The sequence below is a fragment of the Oncorhynchus keta genome, chromosome 19, assembly GCF_023373465.1.
Source record: "Oncorhynchus keta strain PuntledgeMale-10-30-2019 chromosome 19, Oket_V2, whole genome shotgun sequence".
In the NCBI taxonomy this organism is placed as follows: Eukaryota; Metazoa; Chordata; class Actinopteri; order Salmoniformes; family Salmonidae; genus Oncorhynchus; species Oncorhynchus keta.
In genome coordinates this window covers 73,379,226-73,405,747 of record NC_068439.1, presented here as the reverse complement: position 1 = coordinate 73,405,747, position 26,522 = coordinate 73,379,226, and the positions used below count along the sequence as shown (strand labels likewise).

The 26,522-nt window shown below is 44.1% G+C and overlaps 1 protein-coding gene across 6 annotated transcripts; it reads left to right on the top strand.

The window, feature by feature from the left end:
- On the top strand, positions 1-26,389 carry LOC118398841 (pumilio homolog 2-like). Of its 6 annotated transcripts, none has more exons than XM_035794600.2 (23): positions 1-168; positions 1,686-2,040; positions 2,758-2,826; positions 2,968-3,073; positions 9,174-9,361; positions 9,602-9,774; positions 10,035-10,350; positions 13,214-13,307; positions 13,932-14,039; positions 14,213-14,349; positions 14,526-14,646; positions 15,456-15,599; positions 15,906-16,196; positions 16,386-16,613; positions 16,977-17,244; positions 17,542-17,671; positions 19,769-19,903; positions 20,354-20,491; positions 21,119-21,244; positions 21,577-21,648; positions 22,790-22,911; positions 23,215-23,407; positions 23,924-26,389. In XM_035794600.2, the coding sequence occupies exons 2-23, from the start codon at positions 1,699-1,701 to the stop codon at positions 24,053-24,055; spliced, it is 3,633 nt and encodes a 1,210-aa protein (XP_035650493.1). In that variant the 5' UTR covers positions 1-168; positions 1,686-1,698; the 3' UTR covers positions 24,056-26,389. The 6 variants fall into 6 exon arrangements, with proteins under 6 accessions (XP_035650493.1, XP_035650495.1, XP_035650494.1 ...); XM_035794602.2 differs by lacking the exon at positions 1-168 and adding an exon at positions 293-534 and having other exon boundaries at positions 14,222-14,349; XM_035794601.2 differs by lacking the exon at positions 1-168 and adding an exon at positions 293-534 and having other exon boundaries at positions 19,769-19,897.
- The last annotated feature ends 133 nt before the right edge of the window (positions 26,390-26,522 follow it).

The following is a 26,522-nucleotide window of genomic DNA, read 5'->3' as shown; positions in this document are numbered from 1 at the left end:
TGCATAATAGGCAGCAGGGAGGGCACTAGCGTGATATAGTCAAACTCCTATATATTGCATGTTCAATCCCAAATCATTAAAACACCGATCTCCACGGAAACAAAACAATATACATTTATACCCCTGAAATTTTGTACAAGCATCGCTCTTCTACCGAAAAGACAGCGCGTGAGTATCTTCTAAATGTCTATAATGCGATATTGTACGTATTCTCACTATTTTAAACGTGGATTATTGCCGTGGTCGTTGAGAATTTCCCCCTTTTGTTTAGCGGGTAAGGCCCCTCTGGAACTTGGAGGGGGGCCATGTTGTTAGTGAGTGTGTAGTTACCCAGCAGCAATGGTGTTTTGTTAATGCAGCTCACCAGACGGCATTTGTATGGTTCGCTCGGTTAAAAACGTTTGATTACAACTGTTCAGCGGCGTGTGAACAACGGAGAGCTATGTTTTTTATTGTATGCACTTATTTAACTACAATAGCTAGCTAGTAATTTTTGGGGGGTATTTTATTTATTTTTATTATCAAACTGAAAAGGTAAGAGGCCTTCCTTAATCTGCCTGGCTAGCCATGGTAGCATCAACAAATCTAGTTATCTGACTAGCTAGTTAAATTAGTTCATTTAACAAATTCAACATTGGCGCTGGATTTACAGGTGAACTGTTACCGCTAGCTAACTTGGCTTCTGTCTGTATAGCTCGCTACCTAACGTCAGGTAGCTAACCGCTAATGATAGCTAGCTAACGTAGTTCACGAACGGTTGTTTTTCCAGTGAACTAGCCTGTTGTCCGGAACAGAGAAATCGTTAACTATCTCTATGTTGTGTTGCCAGGAAACGTAAGTTGGCGAATGTATACATTTCGCATGATAACTAACATTCAGACAAGTTCTTTTTTTTTTTACTAGCCAAACTAATCCAACGAAGTACATTACCTTAACTAGCTAGCTACATGCTGCCTGTAATATGTCGAAACACACACCCGACACCGAAGAGTTGAGCATTCGGTGGGCAGACATTCATTGTTCGATTGGCTACGCTAACAAGTTATTTAGCAAGCTAGCTAATTTAGCTAGGCTATATGGAGAGCTAGTTAACGTTATCCATCTAACGTTACCTAACATTGTTTTGATTATTAAGAGATTGGTTTCCACTGCCTATAGCTAGCTAGTTCAATTTGACCATGTTAGCGATTGATGTTACCTAGTTTGGCTAAGGCCAAATTGCGTATTACACGGACTTTCGGACACTGAATATTTATTAGTTTATGTTAGCTAGCTAGCAACGAGCTCAAGTGTATTAATGTATTAATGTAATAGCTAGCTACTTAACTAGCAAGCTAGGTAGCCAAGTCATAGGAAGGGCAGGTAACGTCCCCAGAGAAGATTGTTACCTTAGATTGACACTAGCTGTTAGTGCTTTATGCTGAAGTTTATTGCCTTTCAGTGTGTAAATTTACAAATGTTATTGTAACTTATGAAACAAAGCAATGAAACTCTCTGTTAGGGACCAAAGAAAGACTGTGTGTGGTTGGTTCAATAAGCATGCATGGGGGATCCCTAATAAATACAAATACATTCAATATCAGAAACCTCAGGTTAATGTATATACATTATGTTTGATAAGTGCTATCCATATGCAATGTACAGCAACTCTACTCACACATGTTCTGTTATTTCCCCCTCCAAAGGTTTCCCCGTGGGATGAGCGTTCCATGCAGCATCCTAGGTATGAATGACGTGGCCTGGCAGGAGACACGAGGCGGGATGCTGCACACAAACGGTGCTCCTGAAGCCGGGGGCGTCAGAGTTCACGGAGGGGGATCCCTGGCCGCCATGGGGGTTGCAGGTCAGGGTCCTGGAGGGCCACACCGTCTGCAGGGACCCAACCCCATCCCAGGCACCCCACAGCCTCCACTAAGTGGGCGCTCTCAGGATGATGCCACAGTGGGCTACTTCTTCCAGAGGCAGCCTGGGGAGCAGCTGGGAGGTTGCACCTCCAGCAAGCACCGTTGGCCCACTGGAGACGGCAACCACGTTGACCAGGTACAATGGTTTTGCCAGAGCTAAACTACTTGGCTACAAGCTTCCTGTTTGATAATAAAATATTTGAATGAAGCAGATCTTATACTTTCTAGAAACTACTTTACCACAAGAGACCCTTGCCGTTTCAGTCCAGAGCATGACATCAATTGCACCAGCCAAAGATTTCCCACTCTTTAGAAAGCTACACTTGCTTCTGTTTCATAGAAATCGCTTTCAACAAATATTCATTGTAGCAAGCATTAGCCTGTCAAATATTCTAGTGGTTCATTCTAATGGCTTGTTAAACTAATTTTTAAAGTTGTACGTGAAAGTTTGAAGGAAATGTTCCATTCCCAGTAAACACCCAGCCTGTTGACGACAACAACAACTGACTTGGGAAGTATGTGTCTGTGTAAGGGGGGTCTCTGTCAGTGATCTCTATCTAAGGATAGAATTCAGATTTGTAACTCATCCTATGCTTTAACAACCCATACAGTAGTTGGGTTTTTATTACTTTTTAGTGAACATTGTAATTTATTTAGACTCATACTAGTCTTTGTTGTCTAGGACAACCTCGTAAGTGTGGCTGGAGTTTGCATCAATTTGTGTTGTATCAATTTGTGTTCCTCCAATTTCAATATGATGTCCAGAACTAGCGTACCATGAATAAGGATATAATTTTTGCCAGGTTGAATTGTGTATGTGCTCTGACTGAAGCCAAATTATTATTTTTATCAGGTTCGAACTGTGGATGAGATGAACTATGGTTTTCAAGCCCTTGCTTTGGAGTCCAGGGGCATGGGTGAGGTAGGTTGAGATCCACCACAACATCTCACATTTCCTCCCTTTAAAACTAGGATAGATTCTGTGCTACATCTTCCATTGAAGTTTCCCACGGTGACCCAGAATGTCGAATGTCCAAGTAGCCATTTTGCCTTCTCTTTACAGCTCCTGCCAGCAAAAAAACTGTGGGATTCGGATGACTTGTCCAAGGATGGAAGGAAAGGGATGCTCCTTGGAGAGGAATGGCGGGAGAATGCTTGGGGATCTTCTCGTGAGTGGTTTTCTATGCCTCTGCTTGTTTGTCTGTTTGTTTAACCCTCGGGGCTTTTTGAGAAACAATTTTATTTTTATCAACCCCTTGGCTCCCCCATATGCATACATTCTTAGCGGCACTATGCAGAAATCGCTCCGCAATTTCCTGGCTGCTAAAATTCTAATAGTTACCATAATTTATGTTTTTATGTGACAAAACAGTATACTGTTGTGTAGAGCAGGGTTCCCCAACTGTCGCGGGTTGGTTTTATTCCCCCCCCAGGTTTTCTGAGCACTAACAAAAATCTCTATATAAATATATAGTGTGTGTGGAATTTTCATTGTTGGACATAAAATACTGTTTGTTTTTTTTAACACCAGGAAATCGGCTCCAAGTGATTTTTAAGTCAAGAAATCTGTTCCCAAGTATTACCCATACTTAATAAAGAGATATGACATGATCATATACAAATGTAAGCAAGGTTGAGATTGTTTTAGTCAAATATCTGTTTGTTCTTCTTGTGGTCAATTTGCAGTCTACAAATTATTTGTAATTATGTTCTGACCATCAGGCTACGCTGGGGCGGCAGCGTAGCCTAGTGGTTAGAGTGTTGGACAAGTAACCGGAAGGTTGTGAGTTCAAACCCCCGAGCTGACAAGGTACAAATCTGTCGTTCTGCCCCTGAACATGCAGTTAACCCACTGTTCCCAGGCCGTCATTGAAAATAAGAATGTGTTCTTAACTGACTTGCCTGGTTAAATAAAGGTTAAAAATAAAAAAAAATCTGCTCAAGAGAGAAATTGGGCTGCAGCTGAATCTAGTTCATTATTCCTGGTGTAGAGCATCATTGTACCATCTAAACTGCTGTAAAATATATTTTTTTGAAGCTGGTGTACAAAACCGTAAGTGAAAAAGACGCAAAAGCTAAACTTAAGAGTGGAATCAAACATTGACCAGATCTACCGCTTCTTAGTCCAGCTTTCAATGAGAATGACAGATCTATAACACGCATACCTATGTGAATTTGGTCAGAGTCACCTAAAAAGTGACATTTCAGCTTTAACTTCTTGGATGTAATGTCTGTTTAGGGGATCTGCATGGTTCTTGTACTGGTTCCGACTGATATTTTTATGGACACTATATCTAATTGGCTGGTTCCTACTGACACCATAGTATATTTGAGCCGGTGTGAAGTAGGATGTGAAATCTGAAACCACTTGAAGCTGGGGTGGCCCTCCTACCATTTCTTTCGCTCTTCGACTGTCCAACTCCTGGCTGAACCCTATGTCACAAGCACTGGCAAAGCACATGCCTGCAATCCTTACATCATAGCACAGCAGGAGAGCGTGGCTTCATGGCTGTAGCACACTGAGATCGGTTTATAGCCATTAATCTCAAAATTCACAGATACATTTTTTTTAAGCATCGTTTGTTTGTCAGACTGATAAGATTAATATGAGATGAAAGGCTAGTTCCTAACAAGTTCAGATAGCCACGCTACAGCTCCGTGAGACGTGAACAGTGACATTTTGATCAAAAGCCCTTTAGAAAATATGCCCCCCAAAATTCTAACATTAAACAAACAAATATGAATTTTACAGTTATAAGGAAGGGGGAGTCTTGTAGTTGGTCACTTTATTATTTGGTTATCCTACACTGAACAAATATAAATGCAACATGCAAAAATGAAGAATTTTACTAAGTTACAGTTCATATAAGGAAATCAGTCAATTGAAATGAATTCGTTAGGCCCTAATCTATGGATTTCACATGACTGGGGAATACAGACAATGCATCCGTTGGTCACGTACCTTAAAAAGAAAATGGGTGTGGATCAGAAGCGGTCAGTATCTGGTGTCGCCACCATTTGCCTCATGCAGTTGCGACACAACTCCTTTGCATACTTGGGGCTGTGCATTGTTATGTTGAAACATGAGGTGATGGCGGTGGATGAATGGCACGATGTGGAGGTCCTGGGCTGGCGTGGACACACGTGGTATACGGTTGTGAGGCCGGTTGGACATACTGCCAAATTCTCTAAAATGACATGGGAGACGGCTTATGGTAGAGAAATGAACATTTATATTATCTGGCAACAGCTCTGGTGAACATTCCTGTAATCAGCATGCCAATTATACACTCCCTCAAAGCTGGGGACTGGCATTGTGTTGTGTGACAACTTCACATTTTAGTGTGGCCTTTTATTTTCCCCAGCACATGGTGTACCTGTGAAATGATCATGCGGTTTAATCAGCTTGATATGTTGATATGCCACACCTGTCAGGTGGGTAGATGGATTGTCCTGGCAAAGGAGAAATGCTCACTAACAGGCATGTAAGCAAATATGTGCACAGATTTTGAGAGAGAATAAGCTTTTTGTCATGCAACTTGGGACCAACTGTTTACATGTTGCATTTTATTTTTTTAAAGCGTACTAGTCATTTCAAACTTTTAATAGTTATGGAATAGGAGATGTGAGATGTTACCCCACTCCACCAAGGCACCTGCAAGTTCCCGGACATTTCTGGGGGGAATGGCCCTAGCCCTCACCCTCCGATCCAACAATTTCAAGACGTGCTCAATGGGATTGAGATCCGGCAACAACGTCACCTATAGGCACAAACCCACCGTCGCTGGACCAGACAGGATTGGCAAAAAGTGCTCTTTGACAAGTCGTGGTTTTGTCTCACCGGGGGTGATGGTCAGATTCACGTTTATCATCGAAGGAATGAGCGTTACACCGAGGCCTGTACTCTGGAGCGGGATCGAGGTGGAGGGTCCGTCATGGTCTGGGGAAGTGTCACAGCATCATCGGACTGCGCTTGTTGAGATTGCCTGCCATGACAACGCTGTGGTTACAGGGGAGACATCCTCCTCCCTCATGTGGTACCCTTCCTGCAGGCTCATTCTGACATCACCCTCCAGCATGACAATGCCACCAGCTATACAGCTCGTTCTGTGCGTGATTTCCTGCAAGACAGGAATGTCAGGAATGTTCGTTGCCATGGCCAACGAAGAGCACTTTTTGCCAGTCCTGTCTGGTCCAGCGACGGTGGGTTTGTGCCTATAGGTGACGTTGTTGATGGTGATGTCTGTTGAGGACCTTCCTTACAACAGGCCTACGAGCCCTCAGTCCAGCCTCTCTCAGCCTATTGCGAACAGTCTGAGCACTGATGGAGGGATTGTGCGTTCCTGGTGTAACTTGGGCAGTTGTTGTTGCCATCCTGTACCTGTCCCGCAGGTGTGATGTTCAGATGTACCGATCCTGTCCAGATGTTACAAATCAAAATCAAATCAAATTTTATTTGTCACATACACATGTTTAGCAAATGTTAATGCGAGTGTAGCGAAATGCTTGTGCTTCTAGTTCCGACAATGCAGTGATAACCAACAAGTAATCTAACTAACAATTCCAAAACTACTGTCTTATACACAGTGTAAGGGGATAAAGAATATGTACATGAGGATATATGAATGAGTGATGGTACAGGGCAGCATACAGTAGATGGTATCGAGTACAGTATATAAATATGAGATGAGTATGTAAACAAAGTGGCATAGTTAAAGTGGCTAGTGATACATGTATTACATAAGGATGCAGTCGATGATATAGAGTACAGTATATACGTATGCATATGAGATGAATAATGTAGGGTAAGTAACATTATATAAGGTAGCATTGTTTAAAGTGGCTAGTCATATATTTACATCATTTCCCATCAATTCCCATTATTAAAGTGGCTGGAGTCGGGTCAGTGTCAATGACAGTGTGTTGGCAGCAGCCACTCAATGTTAGTGGTGGCTGTTTAACAGTCTGATGGCCTTGAGATAGAAGCTGTTTTTCAGTCTCTCGGTCCCAGCTTTGATGCACCTGTACTGACCTCGTCTTCTGGATGATAGCGGGGTGAACAGGCAGTGGCTCGGGTGGTTGATGTCCTTGATGATCTTTATGGCCTTCCTGTAACATCGGGTGGTGTAGGTGTCCTGGAAGGCAGGTAGTTTGCCCCGGTGATGCGTTGTGCAGACCTCACTACCCTCTGGAGAGCCTTACGGTTGAGGGCGGGCAGTTTCCGTACCAGGCGGTGATACAGCCCGCCAGGATGCTCTCGATTGTGCATCTGTAGAATTTTGTGAGTGCTTTTGGTGACAAGCCGAATTTCTTCAGCCTCCTGAGGTTGAAGAGGCGCTGCTGCGCCTTCTTCACGATGCTGTCAGTGTGAGTGGACCAATTCAGTTTGTCTGTGCTGTGTATGCCGAGGAACTTAACTTGCTACCCTCTCCACTACTGTTCCATCGATGTGGATAGGGGGGTGTTCCCTCTGCTGTTTCCTGAAGTCCACAATCATCTCCTTAGTTTTGTTGACGTTGAGTGTGAGGTTATTTTCCCGACACCACACTCCGAGGGCCCTCACCTCCTCCTTGTAGGCCGTCCATTCGTTGTTGGTAATCAAGCCTACCACTGTTGTGTCGTCCGCAAACTTGATGATTGAGTTGGAGGCGTGCGTGGCCACGCAGTCGTGGGTGAACAGGGAGTACAGGAGAGGGCTCAGAACGCACCCTTGTGGGGCCCCCGTGTTGAGGATCAGCGGGGAGGAGATTTTGTTGCCTACCCTCACCACCTGGGGGCGGCCCGTCAGGAAGTCCAGTACCCAGTTGCACAGGGCGGGGTCGAGACCCAGGGTCTCGAGCTTGATGGCGAGCTTGGAGGGTACTATGGTGTTGAATGCCGAGCTGTAGTCGATGAACAGCATTCTCACATAGGTATTCCTCTTGTCCAGGTGGGTTAGGGCAGTGCGTGGTTGAGATTCCGTCGTCTGTGGACCTATTTGGGCGGTAAGCAAATTGGAGTGGGTCTAGGGTGTCAGGTAGGGTGGAGGTGATATGGTCCTTGACTAGTCTCTCAAAGCACTTCATGATGACGGAAGTGAGTGCTACGGGGCGGTAGTCGTTTAGCTCAGTTACCTTAGCTTTCTTGGGAACAGGAACAATGGTGGCCCTCTTGAAGCATGTGGGAACAGCAGACTGGTATAGGGATTGATTGAATATGTCCGTAAACACACCGGCCAGCTGGTCTGCGCATGCTCTGAGGGCGCGGCTGGGGGCACGGCCTTGCGAGGGTTAACACTTTTAAATGTCTTACTCACCTCGGCTGCAGTGAAGGAGAGACCGCATGTTTTCGTTGCAGGCCGTGTCAGTGGCACTGTATTGTCCTCAAAGCGGGCAAAAAAGTGATTTAGTCTGCCTGGGAGCAAGACATCCTGGTCCGTGACTGGGCTGGGTTTCTTCTTGTAGTCCGTGATTGACTGTAGACCCTGCCACATGCCTCTTGTGTCTGAGCCGTGGTCTGCCACTGCGAGGACGATCAGCTGTTTGTCCTGTCTCCCTATAGCACTGTCTTAGGCGTCTTACTGTACGGACATTGCAATTTATTGCCCTGGCCACATCTGCAATCCTCATGCCTAAGGCACATTCACGCAGATGAGCAGGGACCCTGGGCATCTTTCTTTTGGTGATTTTCAGAGTCAGTAGACAGGCCTCTTTAGGGGTCTAAGTTTTCATAACTGTGATCTTTATTGCCTACCGTCTGTAAGCTGTTCGTGTCTTAACGAGCAACGTGCATGTTCATGAATTTATGGTTCATTGAACAAGCATGGAAACAGTGTTTAAACTCTACAATGAAGATCTGTTTAGTTATTTGGATTTTTACAAAATATCTTAGACAGGGCCCTGAAAAAATGATTCTTTTTTTGCTGAGTTTAGTTATTGTTTATGGCCCTCGTGATTAATAATTACTTCTGGGGATTACTTTTAGTTACACTTAAGTTACTTGTTTTATAAAATTCTATTTGCTCAGAATTAATGGTGCTTTTAACAAAATGGCCAATTCAACCCAAAATCAAAGTTTCCTTCTATGCATAAAGGCATAGTGTAACATTTTAGTGCGTAGAGATAATACATAGTTGAACTGGTACCATGAAGACCATGCAAATAGCTTTTTAACATAAAAAAAAAGTAATCTGCTGAAACTTCTATTCTTTGAGAACGGTTGTCTCTGCATTGACCCAGGACAATCTCCATGTCTCACCTTCCTGGCTGTCTATTCTTTTCCTCTGAGCAGATCACTCTGTGTCCCAACCAATCATGGTGCAGCGACGACCCGGACAGGGTTTCCATGGGAACGGCGACGCCAACTCCGTGCTCTCCCCTCGCTCTGAGGGCGGAGGCCTGGGCGTGAGCATGGTGGAGTACGTCCTGAGCTCCTCCCCTGGGGACAAGATGGATGGCCGCTACAGGAACGGTGGCTACGTAAGTCTTTCTGCCAAGGTCTCTTTCGCTCTCTGCCCTTTACGCCAATCCACTCAGAACCAACAGAAGATCTACATCGGCTTCAGTAGTGATACAAAAATTGTCAGGTCTAGAATTATTCCAGAAATGCAACATCAAATTCTTATTGCTTAGGGCCTAGCCTCTTGTTCTCTGATGGAGCGTTGCGTCTGTTTGGAGGAACAAGCCTTCTGAATGTTTGATTTATTTTTGCTTTTGTAGGGCGGCGGGGACGCTGACCCGGACGGAAGGGAGAAAGGTAACGCCCAAGATCAGACGTCCCCGTTTGAAGAGGACAAGAGCCCAGAAATGAAAGTGGGAGAGGAGAGTGATGCGGCCAAGGCCAATGGGAGAGGCCTGCTCAATGGCATGGACAGAGACTGCAAAGACTTCAAGTATGGGACATTTTTAGGGGGGTGAATGGGGGGCCTTGAAATTATCTTTGAGATTTTATTTACCAATCCGTCACCGCACATAGAGCCCATTTTGGAAAATGAAAGTTATTTGAATTATGCCGATTAGACACTTTAATCCTTTTGCTTCAAAGAGCAACTGATTTGTAAGGCAGTCTGTCTGAGACTTTGCAGGGAGATAGTTGTGAACAAAGCCTCAAAGACCATATCGTCACATGTACTGCCCCCCCCCCCTTCTCCAGTCTCACCCCAGGAAGTCGCCAGGCCTCCCCCACCGAGGCGGTGGAGAGGATGGGCCCCGGCCAGGCCGGGCTGGAGATGTTGGTCCAGCACCAGCAGCACCAGCATCAGCAACACCACCTCCAGCACCAGACCATGCAGCCCCAGAACAAGCCCCAGCAGCAGGAGGACTTCCAGAGCCAGGAGGCCCAGAACATGGGCAACATGGAGCAGCAGCAGGGTGTGGAGTCACTCCAGTTCGACTACGCCGGCAACCAGATCCAGGTAGACTCCTCCGGCACCCCCGTCGGCCTGTTTGACTACAACTCCCAGCAGCAGGTGGGTTGAACCAGGAAGTAGTAACCAGGAACTACATTTCTCTAGTGCATAGATTGATGTAAACCTGTCACTTTTTGGTGATCTGAGCCGTTTTGATCTCCAATAGACCTGGAGATCTGAAGGAACAATGTTTTTTTTGGGTGGGTGGGGGTCTGTGTCCTATCAATCATTGACTGAGCACAGAAAGTTAAGTGTTGAACTTATTAGAAAATAAGTTATGTTGCAGTAGTTTCTCACAATTCATGAACATGTTAGGGTTTGTTTCTTCTTCGTCCTTGTCAATCATTGGTTCATTGAAATTGGCATTATGGCTATCTTTAATTAAATCATTCAAAAACTTTGAATGCAATTGCAGGCAAAAGTTGACAAACAGGAACATAGCACACACGTTTCTGAGTAAGTTCTGCATCAAACAAAAGGTCTCAAGTTGTTTTATTAAACTGAAGTCCCGCCTTACGTCATTACCTTTTTACTCCTGAGACCAAAACCCTGCATCCATAGCTATACAAACATAAGAGTTTCAGTGTTTATCTAAAAGCTAGGCAATAAATGTCCCCTCTCCAAAGTTGATTTATTGTGGAATGTCTGAGTAGTCTCTTATCTCCCACACTCCCCTGCAGAGTTCTGTCTGTCACACATTATAAGAGAGCGAGCAAACAACTGTGGAACAATTATAAAACTATATTTTGTGTGTGTGTAGTCAAGCACCCTATAAATGTGAGGGAGGGGTCTTATAACCCCTCTCCTTCTATTAATAAAACATAATCAATTATTCTAATACATCAAACATTTTGGTACAACCCTTTTCATGACCCCTTGGTGAACCCGACAAACAATGCATCAGTGATTCTTATTTCCTGCAACTTTCTGAAGTACCGCCTGTTTCTGTGCACCTCTGTGTTGTGTAGCCAGTTAGCATGACTTTAATGTCTGCATAATCTAGTGGCTTTTCCACAAAAAAACTTCCCAATCAAATGTTGACTGCAAAGTTGGTCTACCTTACAGAATGATATCATAAGGATTTCTTATCAATCGATTTGCAAACGCTGCTGCAGAAAGAAACACTGCTAGCCGAACACAACTCTCTTCCTGGTGTGCAATGTTTTGTTTATTTTACATTTATTTTATTTAACCAGGTAGGCTAGTTTAGAAGTTCTCATTTGCAATTGCGACCTGGCCAAGATAAAGCAAACCATCACAACACTGAAGTGTAGGAGGTCTCCAATTTTTTTAATGGACTGGATCTTTATATATACCACTTGGGTCCTGTTTCAGTAATAATGATATCAGACCTTCTTGTTGCTTGTCTGATAATCTACCATCTATATATGAGTGGTTAAAACATGCTAATAATGGTCCTTTGAGTATATAAAAAAAAATATATTTTTTTATTTATTTTTTATGCCATCCAGCCCTGGAGTTTATCCATCCTTAAAGGCCCCAATTGCATCAAGTAGTTCCTCCTCTGTGTCTTTCTGTACAGATGTTAATTTTACAATATTATTAGGGGAAAAATCCATACAATTAGTTTCAGTTAGTGGAGATGGAGGAGCCTGAAACACAAACATATTCTTAAAGTACTTCCTCTTTCAAAATATAATTTGGTGAATCATGCACGACTCCATCATTTGTTACAAGTTTTAATTTTAACATTTTTTTTTTTGGTAGCATTTCTATATTGAAGATTGAAAAATCATTTGGTGTATGTTTTTCCCCCATATTCCATCCAGTTCGCTTTATTTTTTTTATAGTATATTACACTGGATCTTTCTGGAATAACTTCCTCCATTTCTTTTTGTTTTTCCTCTAACTTATTCTGTGCCTCTATGGTATCGTTTTTATTGCTATCTAACTGTACTGTTAGTCCTTCAATTTCCTTTGTTAATATGGACTCTTTTGATCTAAATTGCTTTTGTTTTATAGATGAGTACTGAATTCCATGGCCTCTAAAGGCACATTTAAAAGTGTCCCATACAATAAGGGGATTGGCTGTACCTATGTTATGTCTGAAACAGTCAGTTATAAATGAATCTGTCCTAGTTCTAAACAATTTATCATCTAGTAGGCTTTGGTTAAATTTCCAATATCCTCGCCCACGTGGAAATTCTGTAAGAGTAATATATATGTAAATGATGTGATGATCCGACCGCATTCTGTCCCCTATCAACACTTTTAAAACTTTTGGTGCCAGAGAGAATGGCATAAGAAAGTAGTCAAGACGACTGGCTTGATTAAGCCTCCGCCAAGTATATCTCACTAGGTCAGGGTATTTAAGTCTCCATATATCCACTAATGCCAATATATCCATGACATTCATGATTTCCTTAAGTGCCTGCGGGTGATTTTCCTTTCCGGTCCATAGAGCTAGCTATATAAGACCGTATTAAAATCTCCCACCATAATAATAGAGTCTAGTGTTAAATTCTTATATTTTCAAAGAAGCTTGGGTCATCATTATTCGGACCGTATAGGTTAATAAGCCATATCTGTTTATTGTCCAATAACATATTTAAAATAATCCATCTACCTTGAGGATCTGCTTCTTGGACTTGCTTTGAATGAGTGACAGATCTATAACTCACTTTTCTTTGTCGACTCTTCCAAAAAGTTACGCACTGTAACTTTAAACCCAGACCAAAGAGTCCAACGCCCCCCCGACCCCAGGACAATAACGTTTGTGGTTTGGATAGTTAGGAATATTGAGATTGATCAAATGTGTGTAATTTAAAAAAAAATCTGAAATGCATGTTTCTGTGCAAGTAGTTTGTCACCTTTTTGGGTCCTTACCAGTTTGCTTCCCTGTCCCTGAGAGTAGTGGAAGCTTGGGTATTAATGTGTCTAACTTGTTCTGTTTGTTGTCCAGTTGTTCCAGAGGTCCAACCATCTGACTGTCCAGCAGCTCACTGCTGCTCAGCAGCAACAGTATGCCCTGGCTGCTGCCCAGCAACAACACCTTGGTAGGTTCTAGATGTTCTACCCTGGCTGCTGCCCAGCAACAACACCTTGGTAGGTTCTAGATGTTCTACCCTGGCTGCTGCCCAACAACAACACCTTGGTAGGTTCTAGATGTTCTACCCTGGCTGCTGCCCAGCAACAACACCTTGGTAGGTTCTAGATGTTCTACCCTGGCTGCTGCCCAGCAACAACACCTTAGTAGGTTCTAGATGTTCTACCCTGGCTGCTGCCCAGCAACAACACCTTGGTAGGTTCTACCCTGGCTGCTGCCCAGCAACAACACCTTGGTAGGTTCTACCCTGGCTGCTGCCCAGCAACAATACAAGCACCCCCTAAATTATGATTGTAGTTTTGATTACTATATACAGTAATATACTGTGGATTTATTCATTATTTGCCTCCAAACTGCACACACACATATTTGTGCCAGATTGGGTAGTATTACCTGTTATTGGTGTAGTATTACAGCTGAATGTTTTGTACGTAAAAATGTCCTGAATGCCATACTTTAAAAAAATATATATATATATTTTTTTTTTAAATGTAGTTGTGGTTTTGACGGCAATTTGATATCGGATGATGTGTTATTCGATTTGGGCACACTGCTAACTGGAGGTTTTCTTCAGCCGGCCTTGCTCCCGCGTTCGTGCCAAACCCATACATCATCAACACTGGACCCCCCGGAACCGACCCTTACACCGCTGCAGGACTGGCCGCAGCAGCTACACTTGCCGGTTAGCACACACACACAAACTGTATTCATACATAGCACCTCTTTCACTCTGAGTGGGTACTGTCATCAAAAGCTGCTTTACTGCTTCGTGAGTGTATAATCTTCTGTATAAAATTGAATTGCAAATTCATACCACAGGTTTGGTAGTAGTAACTGAGGACTCCCTTCCCTTAGGGCCTACAGTGGTTCCTCCCCAGTACTATGGTGTTCCTTGGGGCGTGTACCCTGCCAACCTCTTCCAGCAACAGGCTGCCAGTCACAACGCTAACCAGCAGGGATCCAATCAAGGACCGGGGCCAGGACAGCAACAGGTAGGCATTTCACCAATTAACAGCAGCTAACTAGAGAATTAATTTAAGGGTTAAGCGTTATAGCCGAAGGTGTATTGGAAGTGACCATGATTTATCTTGTACATTTTCCCTCAGATGACTCAAGTCATTTTAAGTGTGGTTGTGGTGTAACCCCTTGATCTTCTCTCTCTCTCCAGGTGATGCGCCCCGGGAACAACCAGCGCCCTCTCACCCCTGGTCAGGGCCAGCAGAGCCAGCAGGAGTCTCTGGCAGCAGCTGCCGCCGCCAACCCTGCCCTCGCCTACGCTGGTATGCCAGGTCAGTGACTGAGTAGTGTTAGTTGAGCACACAGGTTTTTACCTACATTTACAAATGACCTCGACTAACCGGTGCCCCCGCACATAGACTCTGTACCTGTACCCCCTGGTAACAATAGCATTGCTATTGTTATTTTACTGATGCTCTTTATTTATTTGTTGTTTTTCTTTATTGCGTTGTTGGGTAAGGGCTTGTAAGTAAGCATTTCACTGTAAGGTTGTAGTCGGCACATGTGTAGTCGGCACATGTGTATTCGGCGCAAATAAAATTTGATTTGAACACTACTGAGCCAAACCAAGCTCTACTGAGCAGGCCTGGTTAAGCAGCCACATAATTGCAGGAACAAAGGACAATGTCAAAAGAGGATATCCGAGCAGGCAGCGTTTGGTTAGGTGCGTTAGTGTGAAAAGTACAACACAGCCAGTCCTGTACAGGTCTGGAGTTTACCCAAGGGGTGAGAGGTGAAGAGTAGCATGTGAATATATTATACTGACTCTCAGCATTATGTGCATCTATGCCTTGAAGCCTTTCGAGGCATGTTGAAGTTTCCCTTTAGCCCCTTTTAACAGGTCTATGTAGTGCTTTGGGGGGGTGTAATTTGATATGAACGCTTGTCTCATATTCCCTCTGGAATACGTTTGTGTACACACTCTTTCAAACGGCCTTTCCCTTCTGATTCGGGTGCAGTAAGATAACACGTCTTCAGCCCTTTCGTAGACCACACGCAACTTCATAGACCAAACACACACTCGCCAGGCTGGTTTTCACAGTGTGTTTCCCCTCAGTTTGTCTGTCTCCTGCCCACCCAGGTTACCAGATGCTGGCCCCCGCCGCTTACTACGACCAGAACGGAACCCTGGTGATGGCCCCTGGGGCCCGCGGTGGTCTGGGAGGGCCCGTCCGCCTGGTCCAAACCCCGCTCCTCATCAACCCACAGGCCGCAGCGCAGGCTGGTGAGTACCACGGGTTGTCTGGCCCAGTGTTCTCCTAATGGGAGGCGGCTTAGCAGCTAGTGGAATGAGCGCCATGTGGATAGTTTGAACACAATATTACTGTACTTTGCTTGTGAAAGTTGAGCAAGGCTTTATAATCGAATCTCAATCTTACAATGACGTGGATGAATTGCTCATATTAACAGGGCTATTCAGCAGTTTTAATAGTGCTCATCCCACCCCATGTCTACTCCAAATAGGCACCATACTGAACCGTGGTGACCTGGTTTTTCTTTCCATCCCTCTTTCTTCCCTCTGTCTATATAGCGGCTGCGGCGTCAGCGTCCGGCTCGGGCAACAACATGTCAGGCCCCCAGCCCAACGGCCTGTACCGCTCCATGTCCCAACCCCAGCAGCAGCCCCAGCAGCAGCAGAACCAGGGCCTACCTTCCAGCTCCTTCTACGGCTCTGGGTCGGTGCCGGCCAGCTCCCAGAGCAGCTCCCTGTTCTCCCACACCTCCCAGGCTCCACCGCCCACCTCGTCTCTAGGATTCAGCGGTGCCGGCGGCTCCCTGGGCGTGGGCCTGGGCTCGGCGCTCGGAGGCTTCGGCTCCTCAGGTTAGTGGAGAAGGAACCTTCAGGTTCATTGTTCATATGGCAAAAAGCATACATAAGACGTGATGTCATGCACTCTTGACAATTAATAGCATTTTCCAAAGATTCTGTACCCCCCTCTTTGGATGCCCTGCTGTCCTTTTTTTCTCTCCCCTCTTCTTATTTCCCCGTCTTCATCTCTCTCTCCCATAGTGTCGAGCTCCACCAGCAGCAGTGTCTCTCGCCGGGACTCCCTGCTGGCCAACTCGGACCTGTACAAGCGTGGAGGTGGTAGCAGCCTTACCCCCATTGGTCAGCCCTTCTACAACAGCCTGGGCTACTCCTCACCCAGTCCCATTGGCCTAACACCGGGCCACTCCCCCCTCACACCCCCACCCTCTCTGCCCTCCTCTCATGGCTCCTCCTCCAGCCTTCACCTGGGTAAGACCAGGTGTAATAAATGCGTTGGAGAGCATAGACATGAACACAAGATGGGCAGGCAGATAGAAAACTTCATGCAGTGATACACAATTAAGTTTTGTCGCCACCCTGTCAGTCACTCTTCAAAAGATGAAATGGTTTTGCACCATATGGAGATGTCTCTCTCACATATAATCTGTCTCTCACATTATAATCTGTCTAGTTCACTTTACTCAACACCACTCTAAGTGGATGGCTAGACACGCATAGAAATAGTGACCAGATGGGGAATTCCCATTCAAGCTACGTACTGAGGGTCGAAATTCTATCTCTATGGCAACACCCCCTCATCCTTTGTTTCCTCCCGGTATTCCCAACCTCCAGGCGGCCTGACGAACGGTAGCGGGCGCTACATCTCGGCGGCGCCCGGCGCGGAGGCCAAGTACCGCAGTGCGGGGGGCACCTCCAGCCTGTTCAGCTCCAGCAGCCAGCTGTTCCCGCCGTCTCGGCCCCGCTACAGCCGCTCAGACGTCATGCCCAGCGGACGCAGCCGCCTGCTGGAGGACTTCCGCAACAACCGCTTCCCCAACCTGCAGCTGCGTGACCTGCCCGGCCACATGGTGGAGTTCTCCCAGGACCAGCACGGCTCCAGGTGGGTGACGAATAGACGCACGGCTGAATGGACACAGTCTCTCACATACTATGAACTCGTTTTCTCACACCACACACACAAAGTCTCTCTCACGTACACAAGCTCACTCACATAAAATGAACATGCATTTTCTCACGCCGCATGCACACACAGTGGTACATAGACTCACACAACCTCTGCGGCATATTATGCCCTCCAATCATGCTGTTGAAAAACAACACTTATCACTGTAATGCTCAGGTTGCTCTTAACTCCTCTTCCTCCTTTTCTTTCTCTTGCTTCCCCCCCTGTGTCCAGGTTCATCCAACAGAAGCTGGAGAGAGCCACCCCAGCAGAGAGACAGATGGTGTTTGGGGAGATCCTGCAAGCAGCCTACCAGCTGATGACAGACGTGTTTGGCAACTACGTCATCCAGAAGTTCTTTGAGGTGGGAACTGGTCAAAGTTGTCGGGTTAGATTCAATGCCACTCTGGAGACTTGTGATATCATTGGTTCATACCATACCAACTAGAGGTCGACCGATTATGATTTTTCAACGCCGATACCGATTATTGGAGGACCAAAAAAAGCCGATACCGATTTAATCTGCCAATATTTTGGGGATTATTATTAGAATTTATTTTTTGTAATAATGACTATTACAACAATACTGAATTAACACTTATTTTAACTTAATATAATACATCAATAAAAATCTATTTAGCCTCATAAATAATGAAACATGTTCAATTTGGTTTAGATAATGCAAAAACAAAGTGTTGGAGAAGAAAGTAAAAGTGCAATATGTGCCATGTAAGAAAGCTAACATTTCAGTTCCTTGCTCAGAACATGAGAACATATGAAAGCTGGTGGTTCCTTTTAACATGAGACTTCAATATTCCAAGGTAAGAGGTTTTAGGTTGTAGTTCATATAGTATTTATAGGACTTTCTCTCTATACACACATTTGTATTTCATATACCTTTGACTATTGGTTGTTCTTATAGGCACTTTAGTATTGCTAGAGTAACAGTATAGCTTCTGAACTGGGAACACATCGACAACAGCCACCCTCGAAGCATCGTTACCCATCACTCCATAAAATACGCGGCCCTTGCAGAGCAAGGGGAACAACTACTCAAATCAAATCACATTTATTTATATAGCCCTTCTTACATCAGCTGCTTTCTCAGTGCTGTACAGAAACCCAGCCTAAAACCCCAAACAGCAAGCAATGCAGGTGTAGAACCAAGTCTCAGTGAGTGACGTTTGAAACGCTATTAGCGCGCACCCCGCTAACTAGCTAGCCATTTCACATTGGTTACACCAGTGACGAGCTGCTGGCAAAACCCACGAAAGTGCTGTTTGAATGAATGCTTACGAGCCTGCTGCTGCCTACCACCGCTCAGTCAGACTGCTATATCAAATCATAGACTTAATTGTAACATAACACACAGAAATGCCAGCCTTTGGTCATTTAATATGGTTGAACCGTTCAGTGTTTTATCTAACGGGTGGCATCCCTAAGTCTAAATATTCCTGTTACATTGTACAACCTTCAATGTTATAATTGCGTCAAATCTGGGCAAATTAGTTCGCAACGAGCCAGGCGGCACAAACTGTTGCATATACACTGACTCTGCGTGCAATGAACGCAAGAGAAGTGACACAATTTCACTTGGTTAATATTGCCTGCTAACCTGAATTTATTTGAGCTAAATATGCAGGTTTAAAAATATATACTTCGGTGTATTGATTTTAAGAAAAGGCATTGATGTTTATGGTTAGGTACACATTGGAGCAAGGACAGTCCTTTTTCATGAATATGCACCGCATCGATTAAATGCAACGCAGGACACGCTAGATAACTACACATGGTTGATGATATTACTAGTTTAACTAGTGATTATGATTGATTGATTGTTTTTTTTATAAGATAAGTTTAATGCTAGCTAGCAACTTTCCTTGGCTTACTGCGTTCGCGTAACAGGCAGGCTCCTCGTGGAGTGCAATGAGAGGCAGGTGGTTAGAGCATTGGACTAGTTAACTGTAAGGTTGCAAGATTGAATCCCCCGAGCTGACATGGTAAAAATCTGTGGTTCTGCCCCTGAACAAGGCAGTTAACCCACCGTTGCTAGGCCGTCATTGAAAATAAGAATGTGTTCTTAACTGACTTGCCTTGTTAAATAAAGGTGTAAAAAGAAATCGTCCAAATCGGTGTCCAAAAATACCGATTTCCGATTGTTATGAACTTGAAATCGGCCCCAATTAATCGGTCGACCTCCAATACCAACTATTGGTGTGCTTTCAACCAGCACATGTCTGATAATTCGATTTTTACTAGCAACGATATTGCAGCTTGTGGCTTACTTTTTCAGGTTCAATATTAATCGTGTATTATCTTAACCGTACAATAAGTGTATCCCACTAAAGTAGTTATCTGGATAAGAGCATTTGTTTTAAATTACTGGACATTATATAATGCAAACAATCAAAACGAACAAACTTTCAAGTCGCTGTCATTGAAGTATTGTTTGTCTCTGCAGTTTGGCAGTGCGGATCAGAAGCTGGCTCTGGCCACGCGTATCCGCGGCCACGTGCTGCCCCTGGCCCTGCAGATGTACGGCTGCCGGGTCATCCAGAAGGCCCTGGAGTCTATCTCCTCTGACCAGCAGGTAATTGTAAGTCGGATCTTCACTTCTCATTAGATTTATTTTATTGCTTCTAGGATGCATCCCAAATGGAATCCTATTCCCTTTTCTAGTGCACTACTTTTGACCATGACGTAGCCCTAGGGTTATCAGTTGCTGTCTTCTGATAAGTTCTGATAAGACTCTCCGGTAAGCATGGTGGATGGATAGAAACCTGTGTAATATGATCCTGTGACCTTTTCGGTCCACTTTGAAAAGCCTTAAGCTTCTTTGAAATTGCCCTTGACATTAAGGACTATGGTAGAAATTAGATTGTTATCAATGAGCCATTAGAAGGAAGAGCATGGATGTATGTACCGTAGAAGCAGAATAATAGAATGACTCAATTTCTATGGGAATGACCTAGATGGGTTGAAAATGGATAATGGATGTGAGAGAGGGATGGATAGATGACTCCTCTCCCTCTATCCCCTTCCTCAGAGTGACATCGTACGAGAACTGGACGGCCACGTGCTGAAGTGTGTGAAGGATCAGAACGGGAACCATGTGGTGCAGAAGTGTATCGAGTGTGTCCAGCCCCAGGCCCTGCAGTTCATCATCGACGCCTTCCAGGGCCAGGTGAGAGCCCATTCAATAGGGCACGCAATGGGAAAAACATTTTTTAACAGAAAATTAGAGATTCTGTTGGCAACAATTTGTTTGTTTTTTTGCTGACGTTTACTGACACGGCCATATTCAATGGGTGTTGTGCTTTTGTAAATTCATTAGTAATTCTGTGCGCTGGCACACTCAGACGAGAGTGCTCTGAAATCGGAGTACATAGCCAGAGTGAATTTACAAACGCACCCCTAGTTATAGGTGTAGCTAGGCTCGTGTTCAGCAGGGCACTCCGCAGCAACACTTTTTACAACTGGAAACTAAAATCTGTTCTTACCTGCCCGTTTCAGAAAAATCTTAATCTGTTGAAAATTGACCCAGGCGCACAGTAGAAATGTTTTCTCCTTGGGATTCAATGTATGGACTGGCCCATTTGGCCCTTTTCAAATGTTTTTTGTTTTTTTAATTGAACAAATCTTCACACATTGACATTGAGTTAATTCAGTTAATGACAACATACTCTACGCTTTAATCAATGTTCTGCTTAATTCCATTTATCTAAAGCATTACTTTATTTTCCACTTATCTAGACCTGAGGGATCCTGCCACCCATTTAGTTGAGGTGTGCTGTCTGTCTCTTCCCTGCAGGTGTTTGTGCTGTCCACCCACCCTTACGGCTGCAGGGTGATTCAGAGGATCCTGGAGCACTGCACACAGGAGCAGACCCTGCCCATCCTGGAGGAGCTGCACCAGCATTCTGAGCAGCTCGGCCAGGTAAGTGCAGCCAGTTAAGCCCCTGGTCTCCTCATAACTTGGCCCAAGTCACCCAGATACAATGTGATGAGCTTTGTGTGTGTGTTGTAGTTCTTGTGACGTTTTCATTGTTAGTGTTGCTGTGTAGCCTGGGTTGTGTCTGATTTCTCTTTGGACAAGTCCCGGCAGTCCCTCCCTGTTTCAGTAGGTTTTCTTCCCTTTGGTGCCTAATGAACATGACTGTGAGCCCTGTCAGTTAATGATAGATAAGGATAAGTGTATGAATGCTGTCAATGATTTCTACCTCTGACCTATGTTAATTTTACCCCCTCCCCCCCACTTATTCCATCTAGAAATATCAAGGCGTTTCATTGGAGATGACACCCAAAACATATTATACAGTTTCCAGCGACGCACTGTTTAAGGTCAGAGCAATTCGCCTCCCTCCCACGCGGACGCTGTCCTCGTGTCACCTCCCTCCCCTCTCTCTCTCTCTCAACAACCAGTGTGCTTTAACACAGTAAAGGCCTTTTTACCGTCACTAAACTCTCTAACCCTCTTTTGCAGGCCTCTTTCCTCCTCTAAACTCAGAGCACGCCTCTTCCTCCCTCGCCACTTTTTCTTTCTCCTTTGCTTCTAAACAATCTGTTCTGTCACGTAGAGGATACACAGCACCCCACTTCTCGTCTCTCTCTGTTTAGATAATCCCTCTCTTAGGTCACGGGCGCCTCCTGATTCTTCCTCTTTCCCCCTCCCTCCTGCTCTCTTCCTTCTCTGATGTTTATTCCTCACTGCTTGGTAGAAAGACTCCCTAAGTCGACAGCATTTGTTTTGCCAAAATTTGGACCCCCCTCCCCCAACATTGACATGGATTGTCTGATAGGCTTTGAACTCAATTGTGGGTTCTTGGAACTTAGGGGTAAAGTCCATCAGACCATGTAGAGCAATTATGCCAAATGATGGGGGAGGTTTGTAAATCAAATAGGGGAGGGGGGAAGCATGATACTCATGGGTGATTTTATTTATTTTTAAAATTAATCTTAAAGCATTAGTGAGAAATAATGATTTTGAAGTTGTAACATTTTGGCATTTATCTGTTTTCGTGAGGAATTGTCATCATTTAAGATTGTCAAATGTTGGCACTATTGATGTTATTATCTGGTCAGGTGAGTTTCAGTGTCTGTCTTCCTGCACAGGTTTAGGTGTATTGGGTTGTTTTCCCTCACAACCATAATGGTCTTATCAGCCATCCCTGAAGGGAGATGCAGCTGTTTGCTCGTGGACCTGTATAGGCCTGTGTCCCATACGAATCACTAGCCTCTCTCTGGTCTTTTGACCTTAATCTGTGGTAATGATGTGGTGCTATTGATACAATTCTGCGGGGTTGTCATGCTAGATTTCTGTCAAAAGAAAATCTGTCTCAACTGTCTGTGAATGATTGAATCCATAGTGGGGGTGAACTAAATGCCCTTACAAGATTATGTAATTGATTGTTTTCCTTTGTGGGGAATGGGAACTGTGATCCCACACACGCTCACTGTCTTCTGTTTCCATCACCCTCTGCAGGATCAGTACGGCAACTACGTCATCCAGCATGTCCTGGAGCACGGCAGACCCGAAGATAAGAGCAAAATTGTGGCAGAGGTCCGCGGAAAAGTGCTCCTCCTGAGCCAGCACAAATTTGCAAGGTAAGGCAAAACCCTTTCGTTCTCCCATTACTAATCACAGGGATGTCTTCATTTTATATACAGTTTCATAGCTGGTGGGAGTGAGATCCATAGAGATGTGCTTTCCCTTTATTTCACTCCAGCCATTACAATGAGGCCATTTTTAAAGTGACACAAGCCTCCACTGAGTGAGACGAGTCACATTCTGAGACTTCTAGGGGTGGTTTTCAATGTAGATTCTCCAGTGAGTTGGTTTTTAGTTCAGGACTAGGCTGACTGTGTCCAGGAAACCGGCCCATGTAGCCTCTCTCGTCTCTCCTTCAGTAACGTGGTGGAGAAGTGCGTGATCCACTCGTCCCGTGCCGAGCGGGCCCTGCTGATTGACGAGGTGTGCTGCCAGAAGGACGGCCCCCACAGCGCCCTGTACACCATGATGAAGGACCAGTATGCCAACTACGTGGTGCAGCGGATGATCGACATGGCCGAGCCCGCCCAGCGCAAGATCATCATGCACAAGGTGGGTTGCCATATACCATCGTCTCTGAGGTGAATTCATTAGTGCAATACGTTTCACAACAGGAAACATTTTGCTATGAAAATTTGTGTTTCTCATTGGAGAAGTTCAGGTTAGTCCCGTTTTGGCCTGTTTGCTTGGCTTTGGTTCCTAGTGAGTACATCCCCCTATTACCTGTTCATTTAAATCAGAATAGTTTAAGCCAGGTTCATTTATTCAGGTTAATTTATTGTCATACAACCAAAGGTTGGTGATTTTGGGTGCAACATGGTTGGGATACTCTGAAGTTGTTCTAATTGTTAATTAATCACGTGCTCTGGGAAGTCCAGTATTATGTGGAATGTTGACCAGACTGCTGTCCCATCATTTTTTCTGTTTTAGTATCCTTCAATGGCAGACTTTTTAAGTAGAACGCAGACTGCATTGTTTTTTAAAATTAAAACGAGAACAACTTTTAAACCTCATTGGTCCTGTCCCACCAAAAATGGTATAATTAATCTTTGCTCTCTGCTCCCCCAGATCCGGCCCCACATCGCCACCCTGCGCAAGTACACCTACGGCAAGCACATCCTGGCCAAGCTAGAGAAATACTACATGAAGAGTAGCTCTGACCTGGGGCCCATCGGAGGGCCCACCAACGGCCTCATGTAGTCCTGCCTTCTGTGTCCACTGACTAAAGGCCAGAGTAGGAGCTGCCCCCCTAACCTTATTTCTAGTTATGTAAAGAGGTGCTCCTGAGCCATCAGGGCTGACCTTTGACACCCTCTGAATTACCAAAAAGATTTAAATGTCACTTGTGAAATGCTGTGACATCTGACCCCTGCAACTCTAATGCTACCCTCAGTGCTTCTGGCCACCATGGAGGGTAGCAGACAGTTTTGCAGGCAATCTCTTGGGTAAAGCACAGCCCCCCTCACACACAATTTGTTTATGATGTAACTGGCTGGTTTTTCTTATATAATCCTGTACATTTAGTTTTTTTACCTTGTAAATTCTCTGTAGAAAAAAAAAAGAAACGCATTTGCTGATAATGTACAATTCTTACAATTACACCAGCAAGTGACTTTATAAGGCCGAACTTGAGTGATCCTTTTAAACAATTTTTCATTTGTTTTTGTACCCACACTTACTACTACTATCAGCTGTTATGATTAAAAGCCAGGTGTTTAAATATATATATATATAATTATCTTTCTACTACCACAAAATGATCCCAATGCCAAAGCAGCTGATGGATCCATTTCTACTTCTTGCACTGCATAGTATGGATAGATTATGAAACTCATCTGTCCCACTGACGATTACTATGTCTCTCGTGCCAATGAGTTAGTCATCCACTGGTCTCTACTTGAACACCTACAATGCTTTGTGCTTCATTTTTAGTGGAGCGTCATCCACTTGCCGGCTTGTGATCGCCGCATGCCTCTGTTTTTCCGCAGACGGGCCTACTCTTTCTCTCACACTGTTTGCTTGATTTGACTAGTCGGCTCCGGGCGACAAATGGCATGGTTATTCAACAGTGCACATATGCTGTTGCATCTGTAAGCAGTGATTCCACTAAATCCCACCTATACGGTCTTTCCTTTTCTCGCAGATCATTCAATGGCTGCTTGGGCTTACAGCAGACACGGGTAGCGTGGACGTTTATTCTCTTTCAAAAGCAGAGCACAAGGTTGGGTTGTATAGTGGAAGTGTAACTTGGTTGTAATCTTTACAGTAAATGACCGTAGCGGGGCGTGTGTGGGTGGGGGGTGGGGGGTAAGCATAGGCATGCTGTAACAGGTTTTTAATAACTTGACTGATTTCTTTATCATGTTTTGTGGAACATCTATCTGTCTTGTAGTTTTGAGATGAACACTGCCCTAGAAGCGGTATCTTTATGTACTGAATATTCATCTCTTGCGTAGAAATAGTTTAGCAAAAATGTATAGCATCTTTGTGTATGAGTAAATATTAAATGGTTGCTTTTTTGGCTAGGGGGCTTGGGGTAAGAGTTTTTATTTTACATTTTTTTTGAAGTGGCTCATCCCAAGTATGTAAAGCGGAGGGTAGAATTGGGAATGAAATTAGGAAAAATAACAGGATGGTTTTATGCGAGAACGACCGTCATGAGGTTGTTTTAATTTAGTTATTCCTCAATTTAATTTTTCTTCTGGTCTGAATATTCAAGTGAATTAGGTGGGGTGAGTAGTGGGGCCATCTAAAAAGCTATACAACTCCTCTGTGACGCTAGTAGTAATGGCTTTTGCTTCATATGAATAATTGTAGAATACGTGTAGTATATGTGCAGTTGATAAGTGTGTAAGTTTAATTGGTGTTTGACAGGCCTTGATAAATTGGTAGTGATGCTTTTTATTTTGTCTGTACAGTTGTACATTTGTAAACGTTGATGCTGTAAATGGATGTCTTTTACACTTTTGGGGGAAAAATTGCCTAAATGTGCATTTTGATGTATGTGTGTGTGTATATTCATCACTCCTTTCCCCTCAAATATAATGTATACAGTTTTATTTGATCAAGCGTTATTTTAAAACAATCTTTTTATGGCTTCTCGATCTGACATGGTTTTGTTTTAAATCTGTTATGAGAAAGGTCGGCCTCGTTTTGTATGCGGAGCTTTATAACGTCTCCTGTTTATATTGTCTTTCTGACGTGTGACAGTTTTAAAGGAACACCAATGCTCTGTACTTAAAATGAGGCTGCTTCTGGTCCCCTCTGCTGCCATGGAAACTTCACAGGATATGACAGAATTATTTTTGTACAGAAGAGTGCTGTATTTTGGAACAGCTACTACCTTGTAAGCAAAAGAAATGTAAGATATTGTCAATTATATAAATATGAACATATGAGTTTTGTCACACTGTCAAAGTCTTGTACATTTTCAGGTGGCCTTATGTACATTTCCAGACATTTAGATGAAGAAAAAAATACTCATTTTTTGGAAGCAGAATTGTGGCTGTATGATTAAACCGTTCTAACATTTGATCATTTATTTCTGTGCCTTTTTTAAAATGTTATTTCAATATCATCTTTTAGGAAGTTGGTGTTGCGCAAACTACAGTACTTGAATTTGGAACATAAAGTTGGATTTAACTGACCTGCTTATCACCTGTTTTGA

Excerpts from the sequence above, each read along its gene's own strand:
- LOC118398841 (XM_035794600.2), top strand. The coding sequence starts at position 1,699 with ATGAGCGTTCCATGCAGCATCCTAGGTATGAATGACGTGGCCTGGCAG. Across the intron at positions 3,074-9,173 it reads GAATGCTTGGGGATCTTCTC|ATCACTCTGTGTCCCAACCA; the intron begins GTGAGTGGTTTT and ends TCCTCTGAGCAG. Across the intron at positions 16,197-16,385 it reads CGGAGGCTTCGGCTCCTCAG|TGTCGAGCTCCACCAGCAGC; the intron begins GTTAGTGGAGAA and ends TCTCTCCCATAG.